The 23,064-nt window shown below is 42.5% G+C and overlaps 1 protein-coding gene across 1 annotated transcript; it reads right to left on the bottom strand.

The window, feature by feature from the left end:
• Positions 1-6,796: 6,796 nt before the first annotated feature.
• Positions 6,797-7,561, bottom strand: LOC118646863. Its single transcript, XM_036290696.1, has one exon. The coding sequence runs from the start codon at positions 7,559-7,561 to the stop codon at positions 6,797-6,799; it is 765 nt and encodes a 254-aa protein (XP_036146589.1).
• Positions 7,562-23,064: the final 15,503 nt, after the last annotated feature.

Here is a 23,064-nt window from a genome sequence, read left to right as displayed (position 1 = left end):
GTTCGTCGACGTTTGTTAACGTTTGTTGACGTTTGTTTCACGTTCGTTCACGTTTGTTCACGTTCGTTCACGTTTGTTCACGTTCGTTCACGTTTGTTCACGTTCGTTCACGTTTGTTCACGTTCGTTTCAAGTTCGTTGACGTTGGTTGACGTTTGTTGACGTTTGTTTCACGTTCGTTCATGTTCGTTCACGTTTGTTTTAAGTTCATTTCACGTTCGTTCACGTTTGTTCACGTTCGTTTCAAGTTCGTTGACGTTGGTTGACGTTTGTTTCACGTTCGTTCATGTTCGTTCACGTTTGTTTTAAGTTAATTTCACGTTCGTTCACGTTTGTTCACGTTCGTTTCAAGTTCGTTGACGTTGGTTGACGTTTGTTGACGTTTGTTTCACGTTCGTTCATGTTCGTTCACGTTTGTTTTTAAGTTCATTTCACGTTCGTTCACGTTTGTTCACGTTCGTTTCAAGTTTGTTGACGTTGGTTGACGTTTGTTTCACGTTCGTTCATGTTCGTTCACGTTTGTTTTAAGTTTGTTTTACGTTCGTTCAAGTTCCTTGACGTTGGTTGACGTTTGTTGATGTTCGTTGACGTTTGTTTCACGTTCGTTCATGTTCGCTCACGTTCGTTCACGTTTGTTTTAAGTTTATTTCACGTTCGTTGACGTTCGTTGACGTTCGTTGACGTTCGTTGACGTTCGTTGACGTTCGTATTGACGTTTGTTGACGTTCATTTTGACATTCGTTGACGTTCGTTGACGTTCGTATTGACGTTTGTCAACGTTCGTTTATGTTCGCTCACATTCGTTCACGTTTGTTTTAAGTTTGTTTCACGTTCGTTCACGTTTGTTTCACGTTCGTTTCAAGTTCCTTGACGTTGGTTGACGTTTGTTGACGTTCGTTTCAAGTGCGTTCACGTTTGTTCACGTTTGTTTTATGTTTATTCACGTTTATTTTACGTTTGTTCACGTTCATTTCAAGTTCCTTGACGTTGGTTGACGTTTGTTGACGTTCGTTGATGTTCACGTTCGTTCATGTTCGCTCACGTTCGTTCACGTTTGTTTTAAGTTTGTTTCACGTTTGTTGACGTTCGTTGACGTTCGTATTGACGTTTGTTGACGTTCATATTGACATTCGTTGACGTTCGTTGACGTTCGTTGACGTTCGTATTGACGTTTGTCAACGTTCGTTTATGTTCGCTCACGTTCGTACACGTTTGTTTTAAGTCTGTTTCACGTTCGTTGACGTTTGTTGACGTTCGTTGACGTTTGTTTCACGTTCGTTTCAAGTTCCTTGACGTTGGTTGACGTTTGTTGACGTTCGTTGACGTTTGTTTCACGTTCGTTCACGTTTGTTTTAAGTTTGTTTCACGTTCGTTCACGTTTGTTTCACGTTCGTTCACGTTTGTTCACGTTCGTGTCACGTTCGTTTACGTTTGTTGACGTTCGTTGACGTTCGTATTGACGTTTGTTGACGTTCATATTGACGTTCGTTGACGTTCGTTGACGTTCGTATTGACGTTCGTATTGAGGTTTGTCAACGTTCGTTGACGTTCGTATTGACGTTCATTGACTTTCTTTTTTCAGAAAACACACAATTCAGTGCTGTTTTTAAGAATCCGCCGGGTCGTCGTCGTCGTAAGGGGTGCCTTCAAACAGCCGTCGCGACGCGTCGGGTCGCTGCCGTGGAGAGTTACCTTCAAGCAGACGCTGGGGCCCGCCATTGATTTAATTTAATTTTATTATTTAATAGTGATAAATATTTTTTAACCAGTAAAAACTTATGTGTTATAAACTTATTGCTTTTAATAAATTTCAATTATGTAAATATACACATAAACACAAATATTTTTATATATTTTATTATGTAATTATTTGTAATTGTAATTATAAAATACAAATAAGATATAAATATTATAAAAAATAAATCACAAATATTTATTTACTTATATAACGCGTTATTTTAAAATAAGGGATAATATAACCATTACATATATAGGTGAATAGGATATTACCGCGATAGGTGGGAGCGAGAGAATAGTATCCCAGACGGGTGGGAGTTAGAGCGAAAATAGTACCATGATAGTGGGAGTGAGAGAATAGGATAACTGAGATGGGTGGGAGTTAGAGCGAGAATAACATCGTGATGGGTGGGAGCGAGAACATACGATTTTGAAAAAGCGAGAGAAGGAGAGCGCACGAAAGAGTGAGAGAAGGGAGTGCATGAAAGAGAAAGAACGAGAGGATAGGTAGGTACCGCGACGGGTGGGAGGATAGTATTGGGCGCATAGACATAGTATATCTAGTTCTAGACCGAGGATTGTCCCAAATTTCAAGAGTGGGGGGTAAGGCACACCTGTGTGTGGGAGAGAAGAAAATACCTGTTATATCGTCCGTCCCTTTTCAACGTCTCCGTTTTTTCTTTTCTACGTATGCCTATACCCCCATCCTGAAACGAGCAGGCTTGACTGTGCGCATGCAAGGATAGTATTGTGAGGGATGGGAAAGTGTGAAAGGAAAATCAAAAAATATATAAGAACAAAAATACATTTATTATTGTTCTATATATTAGTACATATTAGTACATTAATACATATTTATAAAAATATAACAAATATTTTAATAATTAAATCCAGAACTCTTGGTCTGGATCCATGAGCGGTATCATGTCAAATAGACGCCGCAAGTCAAACACGTCCGCCATTCCAAACTGTCCATACGAGTGGTCAAGAAAATCATCGTTCCATTGTCTGTTGTTATTTCGAAAATATCTTTTCCAGAATTTTTCTTTTACATTAATGTATCCGCGTATACGGATATCTTCAGGATAAATTGTACGCTAAAAAATTATATTTTTTAAAAATTGTTTTATATTTAATTACATATACTTTTTAAATATATATATTAAAACTTACTTGTTGCCCTATAGGCTCGCGAATGGAAATCAATCCGCCTCCTCCTAGGGGAATGGTTGTAACAGTGCTGCTGCTACTAGGTATCTCTACATCTAGTCTATTGTAGAGTAAGATCCGCTGCTGCGGCGTCCCGTCTACGTACACGTATTAAAAAAAAATATTATTATTTACTTGTTTACACATTGCACTGCACATACACTTGCACTAACACTTATACTTACACCTTGAGTAGGATATTCAATTGTTACCGGTTGCATCTTGAAACTATACTGAAGAGATTCGACAAAACGAAACTTACTGCGGTCTCCAAAAATACGGGAAAATGCATCCCTACTCTCTATGTGACATCATATTCATCTCCTACACTACTATGTACCTTCCCGCAGACAGAAGTATCCAAGGGTCATGACAATAGAAGGAAATGATGCCACAATAAAAATTTAGCGCCGACGAGACATTAAAGTTTCTTTCTTTGGCAAAAAAATATTAGGAAAGTAACAGCAGCAAAAATCGGTTTCCTAATAAAAATATCACATTGACATTTATACGGTTGTTTTCTAATGAGTGCCAAGTATCTAGAGCAGGTTTTATTGCAGCTCCTTCCCCAAAGGAGAAAAAGGTGCTTATTGTGAAAAAATCGGCACCGACGAGGGAAACAATATTAGATAAACGGCAGCCCGAAAAATCGTTTTCCTAATAAAGATTATCGATACTGATCTAAGGTCGTTTCCTAATGAGACACCTTGCTGACAAGTATCTAGGGCAGGGTTTTATTGCGGTCTCTTCCCCCTCCCACCCCAAACGGACCCTTATGCGGTCCGGTTCTTCCCCCGCTTCCGCGTGACGTCATCCCCCGGGCCTACAAATATCCCCCGCGCCCCGCACCCCGCTCGTTGCCCCATGGAGCGATACCGGCCTCTTATACCTACTTATACCCTTATACCCTTATTCACATTCGTCGTTCCTATCCTTCGCACGCTCTCAAACGAAACTCATTCCTCATAGTCTCTCACTCACACACATCATTCCTACCTATCGCACGCTCTCACTCACACTCATCGTTCCTACCCATCACACGCTCTCGCTCGCACTCATCGCACACTCTCACTCGCACTTATTTCTTGCATGCTCTCGCTCACACTCATCGCATACTACCCACATCGCGTACGTATTCTCGTGCGCTCTCGCTCCTGCCCGTACGCCGCCATCTTTACACGTTTTTCACTATCTCTCATCGCGTGCGCTCTCGCTTGCATTGTGATATTTCTATTAAGGAAAAGAGGTATATAAAATAAAGAAAAAATAAATAACAAGTTTTTATTTTTTTAATGTTTAATTTATACATATAAAGCGGTATAATAATTTTTCTCTTACATACTAAATACTAAAGCCAAAAGCTCACAATCGAGAAGCCGATGTTCATTAAAGACGCTGCTCGCGCATATTGCGTTAGATACTTAAACGGGGTTCGTTATGGTGGATGCAATATTAGAGAATTGCCTAAACTGCGTATCAACATTATCAATAATTTTAATTAGTCGATCGAACATTAAATCTACACAACTGTCCAGATCGAACATACGATGTACGGTCGACTCTGTCATTATCATGCGTACGTTTTGTGATTCCAAACGTATAAAGTTAAAGTCACTGATTATGCAAATTCTGGCTGTTAGCAATCCAACGCTAATAAAATTGTACAAGTCCTTATAGTCGGTGCGAAGGAGATTCAGAACGTTTTGTCGCTGTTTGTAAAGTCCCTTCCATGTTTCGAGAGACATTATAAGGTCGTTCCCCCGATGATCTCCTATGACGATTTTCACGTAACTCGGTGGACCAACGTTGATGCCAATCTCGAGATATTTGTACCCCGTACTCGCAAGCGCGTATCGTCTGCTTAGTACGCGAACCGCGCGACGCTCCGACATACTGTATAAAAAATAATATAATAATAATAAAATATAAAAGTAATAATATAAAAGTTGAAAAATAAAAAGAATTTAAAGAAGTCAAACTTACGCGTCGCATTTCTTCTCACACGACATAGTATCGTAGCAACGCTTCGTACCACTGTTACTTTCTTTGGCGGAGAACATTTTGTTCCAGCGGCTGACGCAATACTGATCGTACGAAGAAATGGTTCGACTTATGAGTTACGATAGAGGGGAAATTTCTTCGAGTAGAGGGGGAAGCAACGTTGAATATCTTCCCTTTAGGGAATAATCTCGAACATGTCGTAACACGTTCCGATTCAAACGTTAGAAAACGCTAAAAGAACGTTAAAAATAACGTAAACAGATTCCGACAGGGTTAATAGGGTTAATAAGAGACAGGGGTAATGTTTGTGCGTGTCTAGGGTAAACTCGATCGCACGGAGAGAATACCGGGATCCGTCCCGATAGAGACGCGAAGCGAGTGGTGAGGAATGCGGTAGATTCACGGGAGGTGATAGGAAGAACAAGGAGGCGTTTGTGTCACTCACACTTAATTATTTATTTACAAACGAACGTTCGGAGCGAGGGGCGAACCGTATCTTTTAGAAGTTTTCGGAAATCTTGATACGCCCTGATATTACGCTGCCTAATCGACGCGGAAATCTTGAAGAGCTTCGAAATCGAAGCTCTCGCGAATCCGGAAATCTTGCGCGCGATCCGACGGAGATCTTGTGCACGAGGCAGAGGACATTCGCGGGAAAGATACGCCCACCCGCGCATTAACGTGATGCACTCACACATTCACACGAATACAAAACTAAAGAATTAATCAACGTTGGTTGACGGGAAAAATAATTCAATCGCACTATCATGGCGCAAATGATAGGGAAGAAACGGAAGTGAATCCCCGCAGCTAGGATTGGCGGAAGACAGAAGAGATCTGCGGGACGATCTAATGTCGGTGCCGGGCTGCGAGAGACTGGCGAATTTTGCATCGTAAAACAATTACAATCGGAGGCGAAAATAGGAGCGGTAGGGAACGGATTTCGAGACTTATTTGGGCATTGATTTTGACGTGCCCCTTTTTGGGCATGTTTATTTGCATAGTTACCACGATGCGAGCAAACGAAAAACGTGCGCGTGAGGAACTAGTGACAGCGCCGCGCGACTAGGTGCATCGAAGAAATGAACTATAAGGAGCTCGATGGCTGTCAGCAGCTCTCACTACTCGCGGATAAAACAGAGCAAAAAAAAAAAGTTAAAATTCTAAAGTAACTGTTATAGTCTCGAACAGGTAATAAGAAAAAAAAACACTATATTTAAAAAAAAAACGCATGTTTATTAATGACAATGCCACCAATTGAATATTTTAAATACAATTTGTAAAGCGCAATTTTTTGAATGCCGTGCACAACGTAAAGTATGCGTTACGTCCATCTCGTTTAAAGATCTTATATCTTCATAATGTGCCTCGACATTTTCAACGTATATGTCTTCTTTCGTGTCATCCAGAAGCAAATTCCGCAGCCATTCTTGTTACTCGTGTCCCTTGACGTATACGACGGGCGGTGTTTCGTTCCTAGTCAGCGTCGTTGCAATCAATTTCTTAGCTCTGCTGTATGGAATCGTTCCGCTGTTCCATCGTAATCCGTGATGATGCGTAAGCAACCACGATGCTTGACGTTTGTCTGCGTTATTGAGTCGATGCCGCGGCACGGGATTTTGAAAAATGTAATGCGAGAGAATGAATCCATCTCTGAGAGCAGCAAACTCCTTAACGATAAACTTTCTTCCAACGATAAAACCTTGCAGGTCCACGAACTTTGGTATAGACATGATGAGCTCTCTATCAATAATTGAGAAGACTGCCCTCAACTTTTGGCGCATCGTAAGTTTATATATAGTCTCATTTCCACCCCCTCTCCTTTAATAATGTAAAGCGAGACAACGTTCTTAGGTGATCTTCCGCACAACATTTGTCAACGGATTGTACTGAACCACGCAATCGTGTATGATGAGGCAGTACGCGGTGGTACTTGCGGGCAAATTTTCTTTCCATTCAAACTCTAAGCGCACGTCCACGGTTGCGCTCTTGACCGATTCATTTTGTCGAGAACAATCGATAATTACGAATGGACGTTTTTGCCGAAAATTCGCAACAGTTTGATTCGGCTCGAGATAATCGTATCCGTAATAGGTTTTACAGAAACGTACGTATGTGTCGTAGAGAATCGACCATCTGTTTTTATCGAAATCCAAATTCATATCGTCGTACGGATAACATTCCAAGTTTAGATACAGTTTCACGTTCGTCAGTTTACAATGATCGAATCGGCTCGTATCCTCGAGCATAACGTTCTTCCGACCAGCCTGCAGAGCAAAGATGATGTACCGCAGCTTCTCGAGCTGAGTAGCGGTCTTGATGGCCCACGAATGTTTGGTCGTGCGCTGCAGTAGCGGAAACTCGTATAGATCCCACGAACGAAAAGCCATGCTCAGGTATCGTCCGCTTTCCAGAGCACGCAGCATCGCCAGTTTATTTATCTCGTTCAGCAGGACGTGTGGCATTTGCCACTGTACTTTGAATAATTCAATTTCCGGCTCCCGCGCCGGATCGCCAACTAGACAATTGTTATCGTTGCACGCGCGTATCAAAATCAATTCGTGACGAGCGTTAATCACCACGCGTCTGTGATCTTCACAAAATCCCAGTAGCATGTTGAACGGTACGCAAAAATTAAAGTATCCGTTCGTAAGATTCCACGGATCTCAGCCAGCGTTACTCGCAATCATAATTCTATCGGATGACATAGTTACATAGTTCTTGAGCGAGCTGATTATTCCGACGTTCCTGTTGCGATCAATCTCTACACCGTCGAGCTCGTATCGAATCTCATCGAACATGAACGCGATGCAATTATTTCCCAATATCACATCAGACCCCGCAACTGGTTTTTTTATCATAAGTTTTCCCTCAACGTATAGAAAACTTTGAGATGGCAACGTGTATAAAACTTGCTGTTGTATAGGTATTCTTATCTCGTCTCTGTGTTCGAACGTTGTTTTGGCGAACGGATGGTACGTGTGAGTCTCGATCTTGACGATGCGATCGTCAAAGATCGGCTCGTCTTTGACGTTTAAAATGTCTGTCATTGTCGCACCGCAAATCCCAGAGATTTCAAAAATTCAACGTTCGACGCGGTGAGCTTTTTCTTGGAACAACTGGATGATTGAATATTATCGAAAGGTATAGCAGGAATATCGGATGACTGTTGTAAAGTTGATGTTTTCGTTGTAAAGATGTTTGTATTTATTTTTGTCGCGCGTTCCGACACGTTTAGTACAAGCAGTTCACGTTCACGTTATCGTTGTAGTCGTCGTCGTCGCACGTGCAATCTGACGTTAATTTCTTCTCCTCGAAAATCAAGCAATCGTCCGTTCTGATCGACGACGCGTATCGTTAGATCTGTAACGCTCCGCACGATGATCGGCAGGTAAATGATCTGCGACGGCCATTCCGAAATCTTATATCCAGGTGGCACGTTCGGCGAAAACTCGTGTATCACGTGAACGCTTTTGTCGTTGCGCGCCCGCGGTCACGTTGCACTCTATGCGGATAATGTTCACGTTCATTATGTTGATCGACACGTCTGACTCGTGCCATTTTCGCGGTTCCAGTATGCGCTTCGACGTGAATCCCAGCAGCGAGCCGATGTTGTTGGGTTTACCAAAATTTATTTTGTATGCGCATCTGATCTCACATCTCATCGTATTGTAGTTTGCGCGGATCGTTATCGGGTCTTCATCCCCAGTATTATTGTCTTTAATCGCGATGCCACCGCGCGTAACGTTTGAACGAGCCTCGTCGCGTCGCGGGCGTATTTGTGAAATCTCGCGTTTTAAAAACTCGTTTATGGCATGCAGCTCGTACGATCCCTCGGGAATCGTAATCTCCACGTTGTCTTTACCAAAGTAAAATTTATTGTTCGAAGCATTCACATTCGACATCGTATTATATGTTTCAAAGATCGCTAGATCGAGCTCGTAGTCATCGTCGTTCAACTCTATAGCGGAAGAGTACCTCGCTGTCAGAATGCTGCTCTCAGTGTAAGCGTCAGCGACATGTTTGAACGAATACTGAATTTAAACAGCGCAACGTCAGTCTTTAAATCGAGCGTAAAAATAGCAGACAAAGTTGTCCGCAGATGCTCTGATCGTAGGTTTGATAGGACGTTTGATTGTATTCTATTTTTGTCACACCGTCTCCGAAATATCGTACGAGTTCTCTAGGTGGTCGAAGATTTCCGAAACTATCGAAATACATCACGTGATTGTCTCTCTTTGCGTACACTACCCAGTGAGTTCCGGGGCACGCCGCATCGCCCAGGTTTACGATACCGCTTTCATTTAGACGCGCGCCGCTTATCGGTAACGTGTTACGCATAAACACTCTTCTGAAATATGGAATACGCATACGAATAGCCAAATGATGTAATTGCACGTTTGTCATCGCACCCACGGGTATTTTTAACGCCTCTTTAAAGTATTTTTTCTTTTCGCTTTTACGCCTTTTCCGTACTTGTATAGGGCGAGATACAGCCCTCGCCCGCCTTTGTACGGGGCGAGATACAGCCCTCGCCCGCCTTTGTACGGGGCTAGATACACTCCGCGACCTTCCATCGCGCGATTGTGACGTTGCAGCTCCTCGAGTTGACGTCGCATGGCTTTGTTGTCGATTACCGCCTTTGCCACGCCGGCCGCTCCGCCGATCAATGATCCGAAAGCGCCTAATATCGGTAGAATCGGTAATGCACCGCCTCGTTTTGCTGCCGGAAGTATACGTTTTTTTTTCTTCGTCGTCGTCTTCTTCTTCTTGCTCTTTACGCCCATACCGATCTTTGTCTTGGCTTTCATAGCTGCCCAGACGGCAGCAGCGGCAACTCTTTCTCCGAGAGCCGAATCTTTCGCGATTACGCGTTTTCGTGCTTTGTTGGCGAGTATTTCGTCCGCTGCGTGTCTGTCGGCAAGCTCGTTGCTTCGAGAATACGCAATATCGTGTTCGCGGCACGCAAAACCACCACGGCACCAAGTGCGTTCCCGGCCCGCAAAACTGATAGCCAGCGATGTGTAACTCGAAGGGAAGCGCGTTTATCGCACGATACAACAAATGACCGCAGCCGCTTTTTACCGATTTGTTCGTCGCGAAAGCTGACATTCGCTACAATTCTTGATCAACGGTGCGGGGCCGTCGATGTGCGTTTGCTGCCACGGTTGATTGTAATGCTCGTTACAGCGACGATAGCTTTGAACCTCTTGATCCGCTTTTAAATGTTCCAGAAGCTTGTCCCACACGTGTTCGATATAGTTGCCGCACTCGCGTAACAGAACGATCTTTGGTACGAATTGTAACTGCTCAGCACTCAAATTTATAATATCAGAGGGATGTGACAGTATGAGATACATGTTTGCTACTGAGCGATGCGCGATTTTGCATGCCTGTAAATAGTTCCGCAAAGCTTGTGTTGCCTAGTAATTTTTCATTACTTGCTATAAAAAACAGTGCGGGTAGCATTATGAAAGAAAATAGTTTTCAAGCCACGAGTGAATCGTCAAAGGGCGATAGTTTACTTGAGCATCGATAATAAGCTCAAGTGGCATCTCCACAGCGTGGGAATAAGTACCAAAATCATAAACAATGCCTTCGAAGTCGGACTGACTGCACTGTCAGTTTGACTTCAAACTGTGAAGCATTCGCTCTTCGCCGAAAAATTTTAAAAAATGTGCAAGTAAGATGGCAGCGTTCGGTCCGCATAACACTGTTCGAATAGTAAGTATTTTTATACTACTTATTCTTATGTTATTTTATATTAATTTATATTAATTTATATTAATTTATATTAATATTTTTTAATTTTTTTACAGTTCATATTTAAAGAAACAAGAATAGCACCGCCCAACATGCCAGCGCTGGGATTTATCCCTGTAAGAAGCCAGCAGGCGATGCGCACAGCAAAGCGCCACCCAAAGACGTTTTCGCGCCTCAGCAGGAACGCATACGTGCGCATACCTGCTAGCATTGTAAGTACCCTTTTTCTACAAATACGTTGTGTTTTTGTAATTGATAATTTTATATTTTTTACATGTAATTTTTTTTAGTGTTACCGTTGCGGACTCGTCACCGGGCGCACGATAGTCAACGTCCGCGGTTACGTGGCCTCTCACCAATTAAAAGTACAAAACACGCGAGACTTCACGCGGCTGTATAATGAGTGGTTATGGCGAGAGGAGAGAAAAGGCGAGGACGAAGACGAGTACGATCTCTTCGACTATTTGATTTGAGGTATTTGTTTGGAGATGAAGAAGTCGAAGAAGGCGAAATAGAACGAGACTGGGAGTACGACATGTTTTTAAAAACTCTAGTTAATTGGATAGATAAAATTTATGATAGAGAATAAAAAAATTATATTTTTTATATTATTTACCAGTTATATGTATTTTAATTTTTTATATATTCATATATTTTATATATTCATATATTTTTTAATAAATTCATATATTTTCCGATTTTTTTCTATTAGATTTAGCCAAATGTAATATAAAATTATACAATTTTATTTTATCACATTGTATTATTGTAATATTAATTGTAATATTAATATTTTAAATATATTATATATTATAGATATATAGCATATCTTTTTTATTCATCCTTCAATCCTGTATGATATCCTATTTTCTCTCTTTCGTCTCACTCATGCAACCGTCGATACGTTCATTTTCCCCATACGCTGCGTTTACACACACACTCGCGCACGCGCTCACGCACGTACACACACCTTCTCTAGCACGCGATCGTCGACATGCTTTTTTTTCTACACGCTGTGCTCACACATACGCTCACATACTCACGCCTTCTCTAGCACGCACACGCGTGTAAGCGCCTTCTTTAGCACGTGACCGTCGATATGCTTCTTTCTTTACACGCTGTGTTCACACATACGCGTACATACTCATGCCTTCTCTAGTACGCACACGCGTGTAAACGCCTTCTCTAGCACGCATACACGTGTAACCGTCTTCCCTATTACGTATACACATGCACAAGCGCCTTCTCTAGCTCGCACGCAGGCACGGACGCACGTATACACATGTACAAACGCTTTCTCTAGCACGCATGCAGGCACGCATACGTTTCTTTCTTCGTACGCTGCGTTCACAAACACATACACCTTCTCTATCACGCATGTGCACATGTACAAAAGCGCATTTCCATAGAGCGTACACCGCACTCACACACCTATAAATAGACGTTCGATTCCGATATGTGATCAGATTCGGAGAACATGAGATTTGTGCGGCAACCTTTGACGATTTGCGTTACGAATTACGACGATAAATTACAATCGATGGGAGACGGCGAGGTGAGGCGTAAGCATGGTGCGATGCTGCCGAACATTTTACGCGCCATCATTTGCGATCCGTCAAATTGCGGTAAAACCAACGTTCTGATAAATTTGTTGGAATGTCCGGAGGGTGTACATTTCGAGAACGTGTACGTATACTCGAAATCACTATAACAACCCAAATATCGGTATCTGAAGAATTTGTTGTCGTCGATGAATGAGATCGGTTACTTTACGTTCTCCAATAACAGTGACGTCATTCCACCGAGCGAGGCGCGTCCAAACTCGATTTTCGTCTTCGATGACGTTGCGTGCGATAAGCAGAATGTCGTAAGAGAATATTTTTCAATGAGTAGACACTCGAACGTCGACTGCTTTTATCTTTATCAGTCGTACGCGAGAATACTTAAACATCTTATACGCGACAACGCCAAACTGCTGATCCTGTTTAAGCAGGACAGTACCAACTTGAAACACGTGTACAACGATCACGTAAACACCGACACGTCGTATGATGATTTAGTGAATTATGTCGCGATTGTTGGCAACGTGATTATGGATTTTTGATGATAGACAAGGACAGTGCACTTGCTAACGGGCGATACAGAAGAGGATTTAACGAGTTTGCAATACCGCGGAACGGTTAGTCGTTATTGATATCTTGTCGGGCTGAAACGTGCGATCAACATTCTCTGTTAACATGGCTGAGAACAAAAATATGCTAGAGCGCGAGAAAATTGCGAAGGAGTTTGAAAAAACGAGCGAATCAATTCGAAAAAAACATCGTACTCTAAAAACCGGCAGGATCGAAGAGGATATCGCGACTAAGAGACACTTTGAACCGTTGATCGAACCGCTGCAAAAGATTATTGACAATTCCGGCGTACGCACGATAAAAAAGGAGCCGATCGATAACGTTTCGTTCACCCGTAAACGTGAGAAGGAAGAGGGGGAAGAATATGCCAGTAAGAGAAAACAGTCGAACGTCTCGTTCGATATCTCCGCGACACTGCAAAAATCTAATCATTGACAAATTTTAAACGACGTACCAATGATAACCTTCACACCGCGTCCCACAACCGTATAACCGATAGAATCGCTTGAGAATGTTTTCGAAACGACGGATGACTCGCTTGCGACGATTGTTCGAAATCAGTTACAGACGTCGCAAGGACGAAAAACGTTGCAAGCTCAATTTGGTCCGCTGGGTCAAAAATATGTCGTGACTGTCTTGAGCGGTAACCGAGAGAGCGAGGTAGACATTATATACGGTGTTCGTCTCGAGAATAATGGAATGATGCTCGGTAATAAACATTCGATGTGGACAACGAGGATGACATAATTATCGACAATGTACGTTACGCTGGTACACCTGGTCTTTACGAATTGATCTTCAAGAAAATCCCCGCCGATGACATCTACACAGATGATGATTTACAAAAGTACAAAAGCATATTGTTTGCTACAAACGTGCATAGACGTAATTACACCAAGGACAATCAACTACGGAGCAACAGAGGATACAGGTACAAACACCTGCTCGCACCGTTGATGTCGATCGAACCTACGCCGCAAAAGAAGAAATCTGGAAAGGAATTACCTCACGCTATGACGTTAAATGATAACGCGATCGATTACGTACACTGGGACAATCCCAATGAACTGGTAGATTGTCTGCGGTTACTCGAAGCATCGCATCGAGCCGGTCACAACGCGCACGACAACGAGATTCTATTCATCATCGAGGAACTTTGCGAAGCGGGTCTTATTATAAATTAACCTGCGTAATCGCGAAACGAGTCAGTCGATTGATCGATGTCACCCATATCGTATCAAGATTAAAAACAATGAGTAATAACGAACGGCGAAAAAACGGTTACAAACGTTTAACGAATAATTTTGAGCGGTTCCTGAATCAACAGCGGACGGTTCAGGAACGGTTGTCGGATAGCTATCGAACGGTGTAGGATCGCTATCAAATGACTCGGGAACGATTGTCAAATAGTTATCAAACGGTTGAAAATCAAGTTAGAAATAGTTACGAACGATTGTCTGATCGATCGGTACCGGAAGACAAAGAACCACTGCTGAAAGACGAGAGAGAGAGAGAGAGAGAGAGAGAGAGAGAGAGAGAGAGAGAGAGAGAGAAGCGTTTATTCAGGGTTCTAGGGCAAGCCCTCTAAGAACATACAGAAAATGGATTAGTACATTGAATTGATCGCTTCGAGAAATAACAATGGAATATAATACATCGCTTAGAAAACAGAAAAAATGATTAAAGACAATACTAGATTAGAAATAATCTTACATGATACCACGGAGTAAAAAGTAGGAGAAGTACGTCAGCTACGTAATTGTGACCCGCGAGGGAACGCAACGAGTCGCACCGAAGACAGATATCGAGGTTGAGTTTAAAATAAAGATTAAAAATAAGAATACAAAAATTAATAATTAATAATTAATAATTGAAGCGCTTGGAGCACTTGGAAACGCAAGCGCCGGGGGATGGGGGGAAAGGAAAGGGGAAAAGGGGATACCGACCTAGCTCGCTGCACTCCACAGGTGGCGGAAAAGGGCGCCCCTGAATAGATTCGGACGAGCGTACGGCTGTCGGCAGTGAGTTCCAGAGGATTGCGCCCGCTGACTGGAAGGAGCGCTGGAATGTGGCGGTTTGGCAGAGAGGAACGGTCAGATCTAGAGAGGAGGCCCGGAAGTTTGGACGAAGAGGAGTATAAGGGCGTAGGGTGGAAGCAATATAGGACGGGACCCCGGAGCGAATAACCGAATAGAGGAAACAGCCGACGAGGTAGGTCCTCCGGTCATCCGGTGACAGCCAGCGCAGGGCACGATAATGCGGCGATATGTGCTCGTCCCTCCGCAAGCCGAAAATGAAACGGACGCAGGCATTGGTGAGCCGTCGAAGTTTCAGCCTATCCTGACCCGTGAGGTCCGTGAAAATGGCCGCGCCGTAATCGATAATGGGGAAGATGAGAGAGGACACCAGCCGAACGCGCAGCGGAACGGCGAGACAATTTTTCATGGCCTTGAGCCTCCAGAGAACGCCATTGACCCTCTGTGAGGTGACTCTGATGTGATCGGTCCAGCTTAGCGTGTCTGAGAGGATGACCCCAAGATCGGTAATCCGGTTCACGGTGGGGGATCCGTCGAGTAAGAGCACAATGTCGCTCCTAGCCATGCTGTTGATATGACGAAAGCTACCCAGGAGTATTGCCTTTGTCTTGCCGGCATTCAACCTCAGCCCATTGTCAGCCGCCCAGCCCCCGACCGCCGTGATGTCCTCCCTCAACCCTCCCAAGGCCGAATCGAGTTCGCTAGGAGGAAAGTGGATATATATTTGCAGATCGTCGGCGTAGAGGACATGAGAAGAGTGCTTCAACGAATCTCGTAAATCGTTGATGAAAATTGTGAAGAGAAAGGGGCCCAGGACAGAGCCCTGAGGGATTCCGGAAATGACCGGACTCCAGGATGAAAAGGAGCCGTCTGAGCCTCACACTCTCTGCAGACGTCCGGAGAGATAGGATCTAAACCACGACAGGCAAGGAGAGAAGATATGGAAGGAGCCGAGCTTTCGAAGGAGCAGATCGTGCTGGACGGAGTCGAACGCTTTAGAAAAATCGAAAAGCACAAGTAGGGTAACTTTCCTTTTGTCAACGGCCCGCCTGACGTCGTCGATCATCTTGACCAACGCGGATTGTGTGCTGTGGCCCCTCTGAAAGCCGGTCTGGTGAGGATCAAGGATATGTAGGCCATCGAGATGGGCGGAAAGCTGATCGAAAACAATGCGCTCGAGGACCTTGGAAAGATGACAGAGGATGAAGATAGGGCGATAGTCGGTAAGAGAGCTTGGAGTTTTAATTTTTGGTAGGGGGAGGATATAGGAAAGTTTCCATGGGAGTGGGAAGTTGGAGGAATTCAGGGATGCATTAAATAGAAAGCAGTGATAAAAGATAATTCAAACGTGAAACGAACGCGAAAGAAGAGAAACGGAACAGAAAAAAACAGGAAAAGAACAGAAAAAAACTGGAATGGAACAGGGAAAGAATAGAAACGGAATAGAAAAAACAGGAACGGAACGGGTACAGAACGGAAACGGAATAGAAAAAAACAGGATCAGAACGGAAAAAGAACCGAAACGGAACAGAACAGAACGGAAACGGAACAGAAAAAAACAGGATTAGAACGGGAAAAGAACAGAAACGGTGAGACCGACGAGTACGTCGTACTCAAGACGCGACTGGTACGGCGCCGTTGAAGCGAAAGCGACGCGTGCGAGAAAGCGGCGACGGACCGGCGGACCGCGGGGATCGACCCAAAGAGCCGTAAAATACCAAAGAACGACGGACGCGTGAACGAGGAACCGTAAAAAACGGTAAAAATACGGACGGCCTCGCGACCCGTTGATCCGGCATTCCCGCTACGCGATCAGGGGGCGTGACGGGCATGCGCGAGAACGCGAGTGGGGAGAAGCGCAGGGACCGAGGTGTCTTCGGGAGTGGGGAGCCTCGGGGAGTCTCTCCCGGACGTTCCAAGAGCGCGAACGTATACAACCGGCATCTCCGTGAATAAATACGCAGTTATATCCGAACATGGCGTGACTCGTCGAGCGCGTTAATCAGGTCGTGCCCGTTTTACGGAGGAGCCACGACGGGCGTTTTGAGAGGGTGCGCGAGGGCACCGCGAGGAGGGCCAGTTCGAGCGTTAGAGGCGTCGTGCCTCGCGAGGCAACGGCGAGACGCGGCGCGAGCGCGACACGGACGCGTGGCGTCGACCGACGGCCGAACGCGACTCGAGCCACGGCGACGTTGTAACGAAACGCTTTCGGATTCGACGCGCGAGATTTTTGCGACAAGCGCCGACGAGCGCATACGGTCGGCGCGTTATTAGCGGGAACGGGCGTGAGTGTGTGTGCGAGAAGGAGAGTGTGTGCGAGTGCACGCAAACCGAGACGGACGAGTGTAAAGCAAGCCAGAGTATACGAATAAAGGCTCCGTGTCATTGTGAAACACGTTTGATTGATAACCTCCTCCACCTCCACGTTCCCATGCGAACCGACGCGGGCGGCGAGACCGTGGGACGCGCCCGCGACAGGAATCCTCGGCGGTTGGTGGATAAACCGATCTGGCGACCGTGAACGAGGGCGCAGCAGCGCCAAGGGGACCGAGCGACGGCAAGGACCGACGGACGTCCCAAGGGGGCCAACAGGACGAGACCATCGCATGGTAAGTCAGAAAAATTACGGCTACCGCGACGCGAACCCGGGATCCAGACTGGAATACCGAGATTTCCGGGCATTTCGTGAGCGCGCGGGGTCTGTCCGGTCACAACGGAACAGAACTGAACAGAAAAAAACAGGAACGGAACGGGTACAGAACGGAGACAGAATAGAAAAGAACGGGAACAGAACAAGGAAAGAACAGGAACGGAACAGAAAAAAACGAACCGAACAGACAAAGAACGGAAACGGAATAAAAAAAACAGGAACGATCGGTATGCGATCCATGAAACCGCCGAAATCCAATATTAGTTCTGAAGAGTGTCGACTCGTCGAGGAACTATATACTTCGGCGAAAAGAAATTTTCAACGAAGACATGTCATAGTTCGAAGCTACGACGATCTATGGCAGGCTGATATCGTCGAGATGATTCTGTACTCACGTTTCAACAGAGGCTACCACTACATACTCACCGTCATCGATGTGTTGAGCAAGCACGCGTGGGCCGTTCCGCTCAAGAGCAAGGGTAAAAGCGAGACAGCTGAGATAATCGTCGAGATAATTCGAGACAGCGCAAAATACCCGAAAAATTTACAACTGATAAAGGAAAAAAGTTTTACAATGCCGATGTGCAGAAAATATTGAAAAAAACATGATATCAATCATTATTCCATGTACTCGGTAATGAAGGCATCGGTCGTCGAATGGTTTAACCGTACGCTGAAAAACGACATGTGGAAGAAATTTACACTCAACGGCAATTACAAGTGGATTGATCTGTTACTGGATCTCGTGTCAAATTACAACTCTCGGAAACACCGAACGATCGGTATGTGACCCGTCGACGTAACCCTTGCTGTAGCTGAAAGACTCTTGAATACGGTGTACAGCTCGATAAAGATTGCTGGTCGAGCGAAATTCAAAGTCGGTGACTCTGTACGCGTGAGCAAATTTAAGACAGACTTTGAAAAGGGTTACACACCGAATTGGACAACCGAGGTATTTAAAATTATTAAGTACAGCGTACCAATCCCGTAACTTATTTACTAGAGGAACATCTATAGCTGGAGCGTTCTACGAATACGAGTTGCATTGTGCGACTCACCCGGACGTATATCTCGTGGAGAAAGTATTACGCAGGAAGGGTGAAAAGGTTTACGTCAAGTGGTTGGGATTTGATGGATCACATAATTTGTGGATTCACAAAGACAATGTCATATAAGAATATTTTCTTTATTATAATCATATAAAAGTGTAATGTAAACTTATAAAAATAAATTACAATTTTTTTACAATATATACGAGACTTCTTTATTACCTATCCATCCATTCATCATCCTTAATACATTATTCTTATTAATACATCTTATAAAATGTATAATGTAAAACTATAAAATGTAATATATGTGTATAATATAAAATACATGAAGCGCTAAATGTAAAATTATAAAATAAGTGTAAAATGTAAAAAATAAAAAATATAAACTATAAAATATATGAAACGCTAAATGTAAAATTAACAAATATATGTAAAATATAAAATATGGAATGTAAATTACAAGAACATCAGACGCAAAATATATACAAATATATATATATTTATTTACTTCAGCAATTACATGCCAAGAAGGGGACTTGGTTTACATAATACTTCTATCACATTCATTCTTTCATCCGTCCATACACTGAAACCTAACTCCTAACTTATTGAGATTTACATTCTTATCCTAATATCACGGTTTCATCACAGTTGGTTACATACAAACTATTTCCTTAATTTACTTATACAAAATTCCTTATCTACCACATTATCTAATCTTTTCTTTACACGCTTTAAACGCTTTTTTCGTCTCAAACTAAAATTTGAACAACACCATTTTTACATCGTCCAAATCATCACATGGTAGCTTATCTATTCTTTCTCTCCTATTTCTGCCTAAGGTTACAAACCATGATCTCGTAATCTCACACTCTTCCACAAAGTGATTTAAATTATCTTTACCTTTGCAACAAAATACGCATTCTCTATCTACCTCGCTTAACCAATATTTATTATCTTCTTCCATGTTGCCGCATCTAAATCTAGCTAACACTCTTATTCCTATACCATTCCTACCGCTATCTACGTGTTTCCTACTTAAATACTTTGGCTACCGTATTTTTTTATCCAATATTACTGCATACCTCTTATTATATCTCGCCTCGCTTAATTTACTTTCCAATTTCTGTACCTGTACATCTTTATCTCTGGCTTCTAACTCCTTGTCAATTCTCCTAGCTACATCTCCATTTAAACCTTCTAAAGCCTGCGTACTCCATTCATTCCTGTTGTAATATCTTTCTCTCTCTTTCTCATATAGATCATTCCAACCAAATTTCCTTTTCTCATTCCAACAAAGTTTAACCCATCTGTAATCCTCCATAGCTTTAATTTTTTCCTCAAACCTTCTAGCCCTTATGCCCCATTTAGTTCTTAATTTATCTAAGCCTAGCTCTAGCATCATAATATACCTTGGCGTGCAAAAATCTATATTGAAGACCCATCTTACATAATCTAACATTACCTTTTCTAATTCTTTCTTTTCTTACCAGCCCCAAATTTCTACGCCGTAAGACATAACGCTTTTAATCAAGTAGCAAAATAACATCCATCTCCTACTAAAATCGTTCTTACAAATCCTTTCTCCTAAGCCCCATACCCTATTCGCGGCCAGTCTACCCTTAATACTCAAGTCCTTTATATAATTTCTATAATCCCCCTTTCTATTAAATACGAAACCTAAGTATTTAAACTAACTAACCTCTTCTAATTCTCTACTTTCCCATAACCATTTACCAATCTTTTCCTTTCCATTTCTGTTAAATATCATGACCTTTGTTTTATCTATATTAGGTTCTAAACCTTTCTCTTTTAGGAATCTTCTAAGCGTATCCATCATGTCCATTAATCCAACTCTATTTTTCGCTAATAACACCATGTCATCTGCGTACGCTAACGACTATATCCTATCACTTCCTAATTTAATACCACCTATTCCTCTTTTACTCATATACTTATCAATGTCCGCGATGTATAAGTCAAAAAGAAGTGGACTCATCACACATCCCTGTCTAACTCCTTTGCACGTGTGGAATTCCTTCGTTACACCATCTTCTGTCTTCACTACCGCCTTCGTCTCCTCATACACCTTCTTGAGTCTTCTAGTTGTTTACTTCTTTATACCGATTTCTTCTAGAATGTTTCCATAATTTTTCCCTTTTTATATTATCGAAAGCCGCTTTCAAGTCCACGAATAAAGCGAACACCTTCTTATCCTCCTTCAGTTTCTCTCTTTGTACCACGTGATTCAAAATGAAGATGTTTTCCATCGTTCCTCTTCCTTCTCTAAAACCACCTTGACTTTCCGGCAGCGCTTTCAGCTCCATTGATTCCTCCTCCAGGGATCCTCTTAAGACCGTTGCGTAAATCTTATAAGCAGAACAAAGAAGGGAAATACCTCTGTAATTTTCCATTTTTTCCTGATCCCCCTTTTTATATAGAGGTAGGATCACACTTGTCTTCCAATTTTCTGGAATACTATCTCCTAGCCAGATCTTCTTTATTAATACCGTTAGTCCTTTCCTAATAGCAGCTCCTCCGTATTTCTATGCCTCCATAGGAATTCCATCCAATCCTGGTGCCTTTTTATTTTTCAGTTTGTCAACTACTCTTCCTATTAACTCTTCGTTGATCAGCACCCCTTCCTCTTTCTCATTTCCCTCCTCTGTCTCCACCTCTTCAGGAGTAACTTCATTTCCTCTTCTGTCCAAGCCCTCCAACAAATTCATGAAATGCCTTTTCCATTCACTCTTTCCTATACTATTTTTTATCTTCTTTCTCCTTCCTTTTCTTTTGTTTATATACTTCCACACCTCAGTTGCATTCCTCAGGTTTTTCAGCTCCAGTTCTTCTTCTTCTTTCCAAATAGCATATCTATTATCCAGGAACTCTTTTAAATTGCTCTTGCACTCTAGGTAGACATCCCTCGTAATTTTACCTTTCTTCCAGCTTTTCAGAGCTCTATGAACTTTTCTCTTCTCCCTGGAGCAGCTCTTGTTCCACTATTCTTTATGTCCTATTTTCCTTCTCTTCCATCTTATTTCTTTTTTCACCATCGCCTCCAGAATCGTCTCCTTTAGATTTTTCCAGGTTTCTTCAACAGAGTCTTTTTCCAAATTTTCCGTCCATTCAGCTACCTCGGTTTTTTCCTCGTACAGGTGTCTCAATTCCAAATCCCATAGAGTTTTTGTCCTTCTTTCTCCTAAATCCTGTAGATCCTCCTCAATCCGTTTCTCTTCTGAGTCCATCTTCACTGTCAGGGGCATGTGATCCGAGTCCACTCTATCCACTACTCTAAAACTCATTATTCTATCAATACAATTTTCACATGCAATTACATAATCTATGACCGTATTACCTCTAGCGCCAATGTAAGTATATTCTTCTTCCCTGTTGCCTTTAAACGCTCCGTTCAATATATAGCCACCTATGTCATTTACAAACTCTACGAGATCTCTGCCATTATTACCTATTGTTTTATCCTTACTTTTCCTACCTAACTCTAAAGCCTCTTTTTCTCTACCTAACTCTTCAATTCTTATATTAAAATCTCCACCTATTAAAAACATATCATTCCTATTCTTTTCTACTATCTCTACTATTTTACTTTTTATATCTTCCCATTTACCTTGGTTATAAACTGTAATTATCCACATGCTTTTTTCTCTAAATGCTTTCTTTATCCTAGTAGCTATCCACCCATCACCACTCCTATCTATCAATTTCCTATCTTCTCTCCCCCAATCCTTCTTTTTACCTATTATGAATCCTCCTTTGGCTCTGCCTCTCTTTTTGTTCCTCTCTGCGAAACAGCATTCCCAGGTATGTGATCCAGGAAGCATATCCTTTATATTATTCCAACCCTTTTCCTCTACCCAAGTTTCACTTAGACCTATGTAATCATATTCTTTCACAAATTCCCAAAAGCCCCTGTCCTGTCTTCCTAAGCCCACTACGTTCCAAAATATCATATTCCTATCCAAATGAGTCCTATATCTTACATTATTACTAACCTTACTCTTGCATTTCTTCTTACATATCCTATTATATTTACCATTGCCTTTACCATTAACTATAAATTTACTTCTATTATTCTCTCTCTTTTCCCTCCCTTCTTGGCACTCAATTAGTTTTCCTTATCTCCTACACTAATTCCTACCTTCGTATTCACCTCCTCTTTATTCCTATCCGCACTAGCACCAGTATCCTCTCTACCTAATCTTAAATCATCTGTAACTACCCCTTATTCTAACTTCCTTCTGGGCAAGTCTACTCTTCTGTCTGTCATCACATTCTCCCATTTAAGCCATATTCTATTAATTTTTACCCTGCCTATTCCTATTTTTACAATTCTATCTCTATCCTTCTCTTCTTTAACCCACCTTGCTATGTCTCTTTGCGTATTCCTTTCTTCCCATGTCAAATCCTGCTCAATAAATAGCTGTTCTCCCCTAAGTTTGTTCTTGTGACACATTATGTCCTTTT

This window comes from Monomorium pharaonis, chromosome 1, assembly GCF_013373865.1.
Source record: "Monomorium pharaonis isolate MP-MQ-018 chromosome 1, ASM1337386v2, whole genome shotgun sequence".
Lineage (NCBI taxonomy): Eukaryota > Metazoa > Arthropoda > Insecta > Hymenoptera > Formicidae > Monomorium > Monomorium pharaonis.
This window is presented reverse-complemented; position numbering and strand designations above follow the sequence as displayed.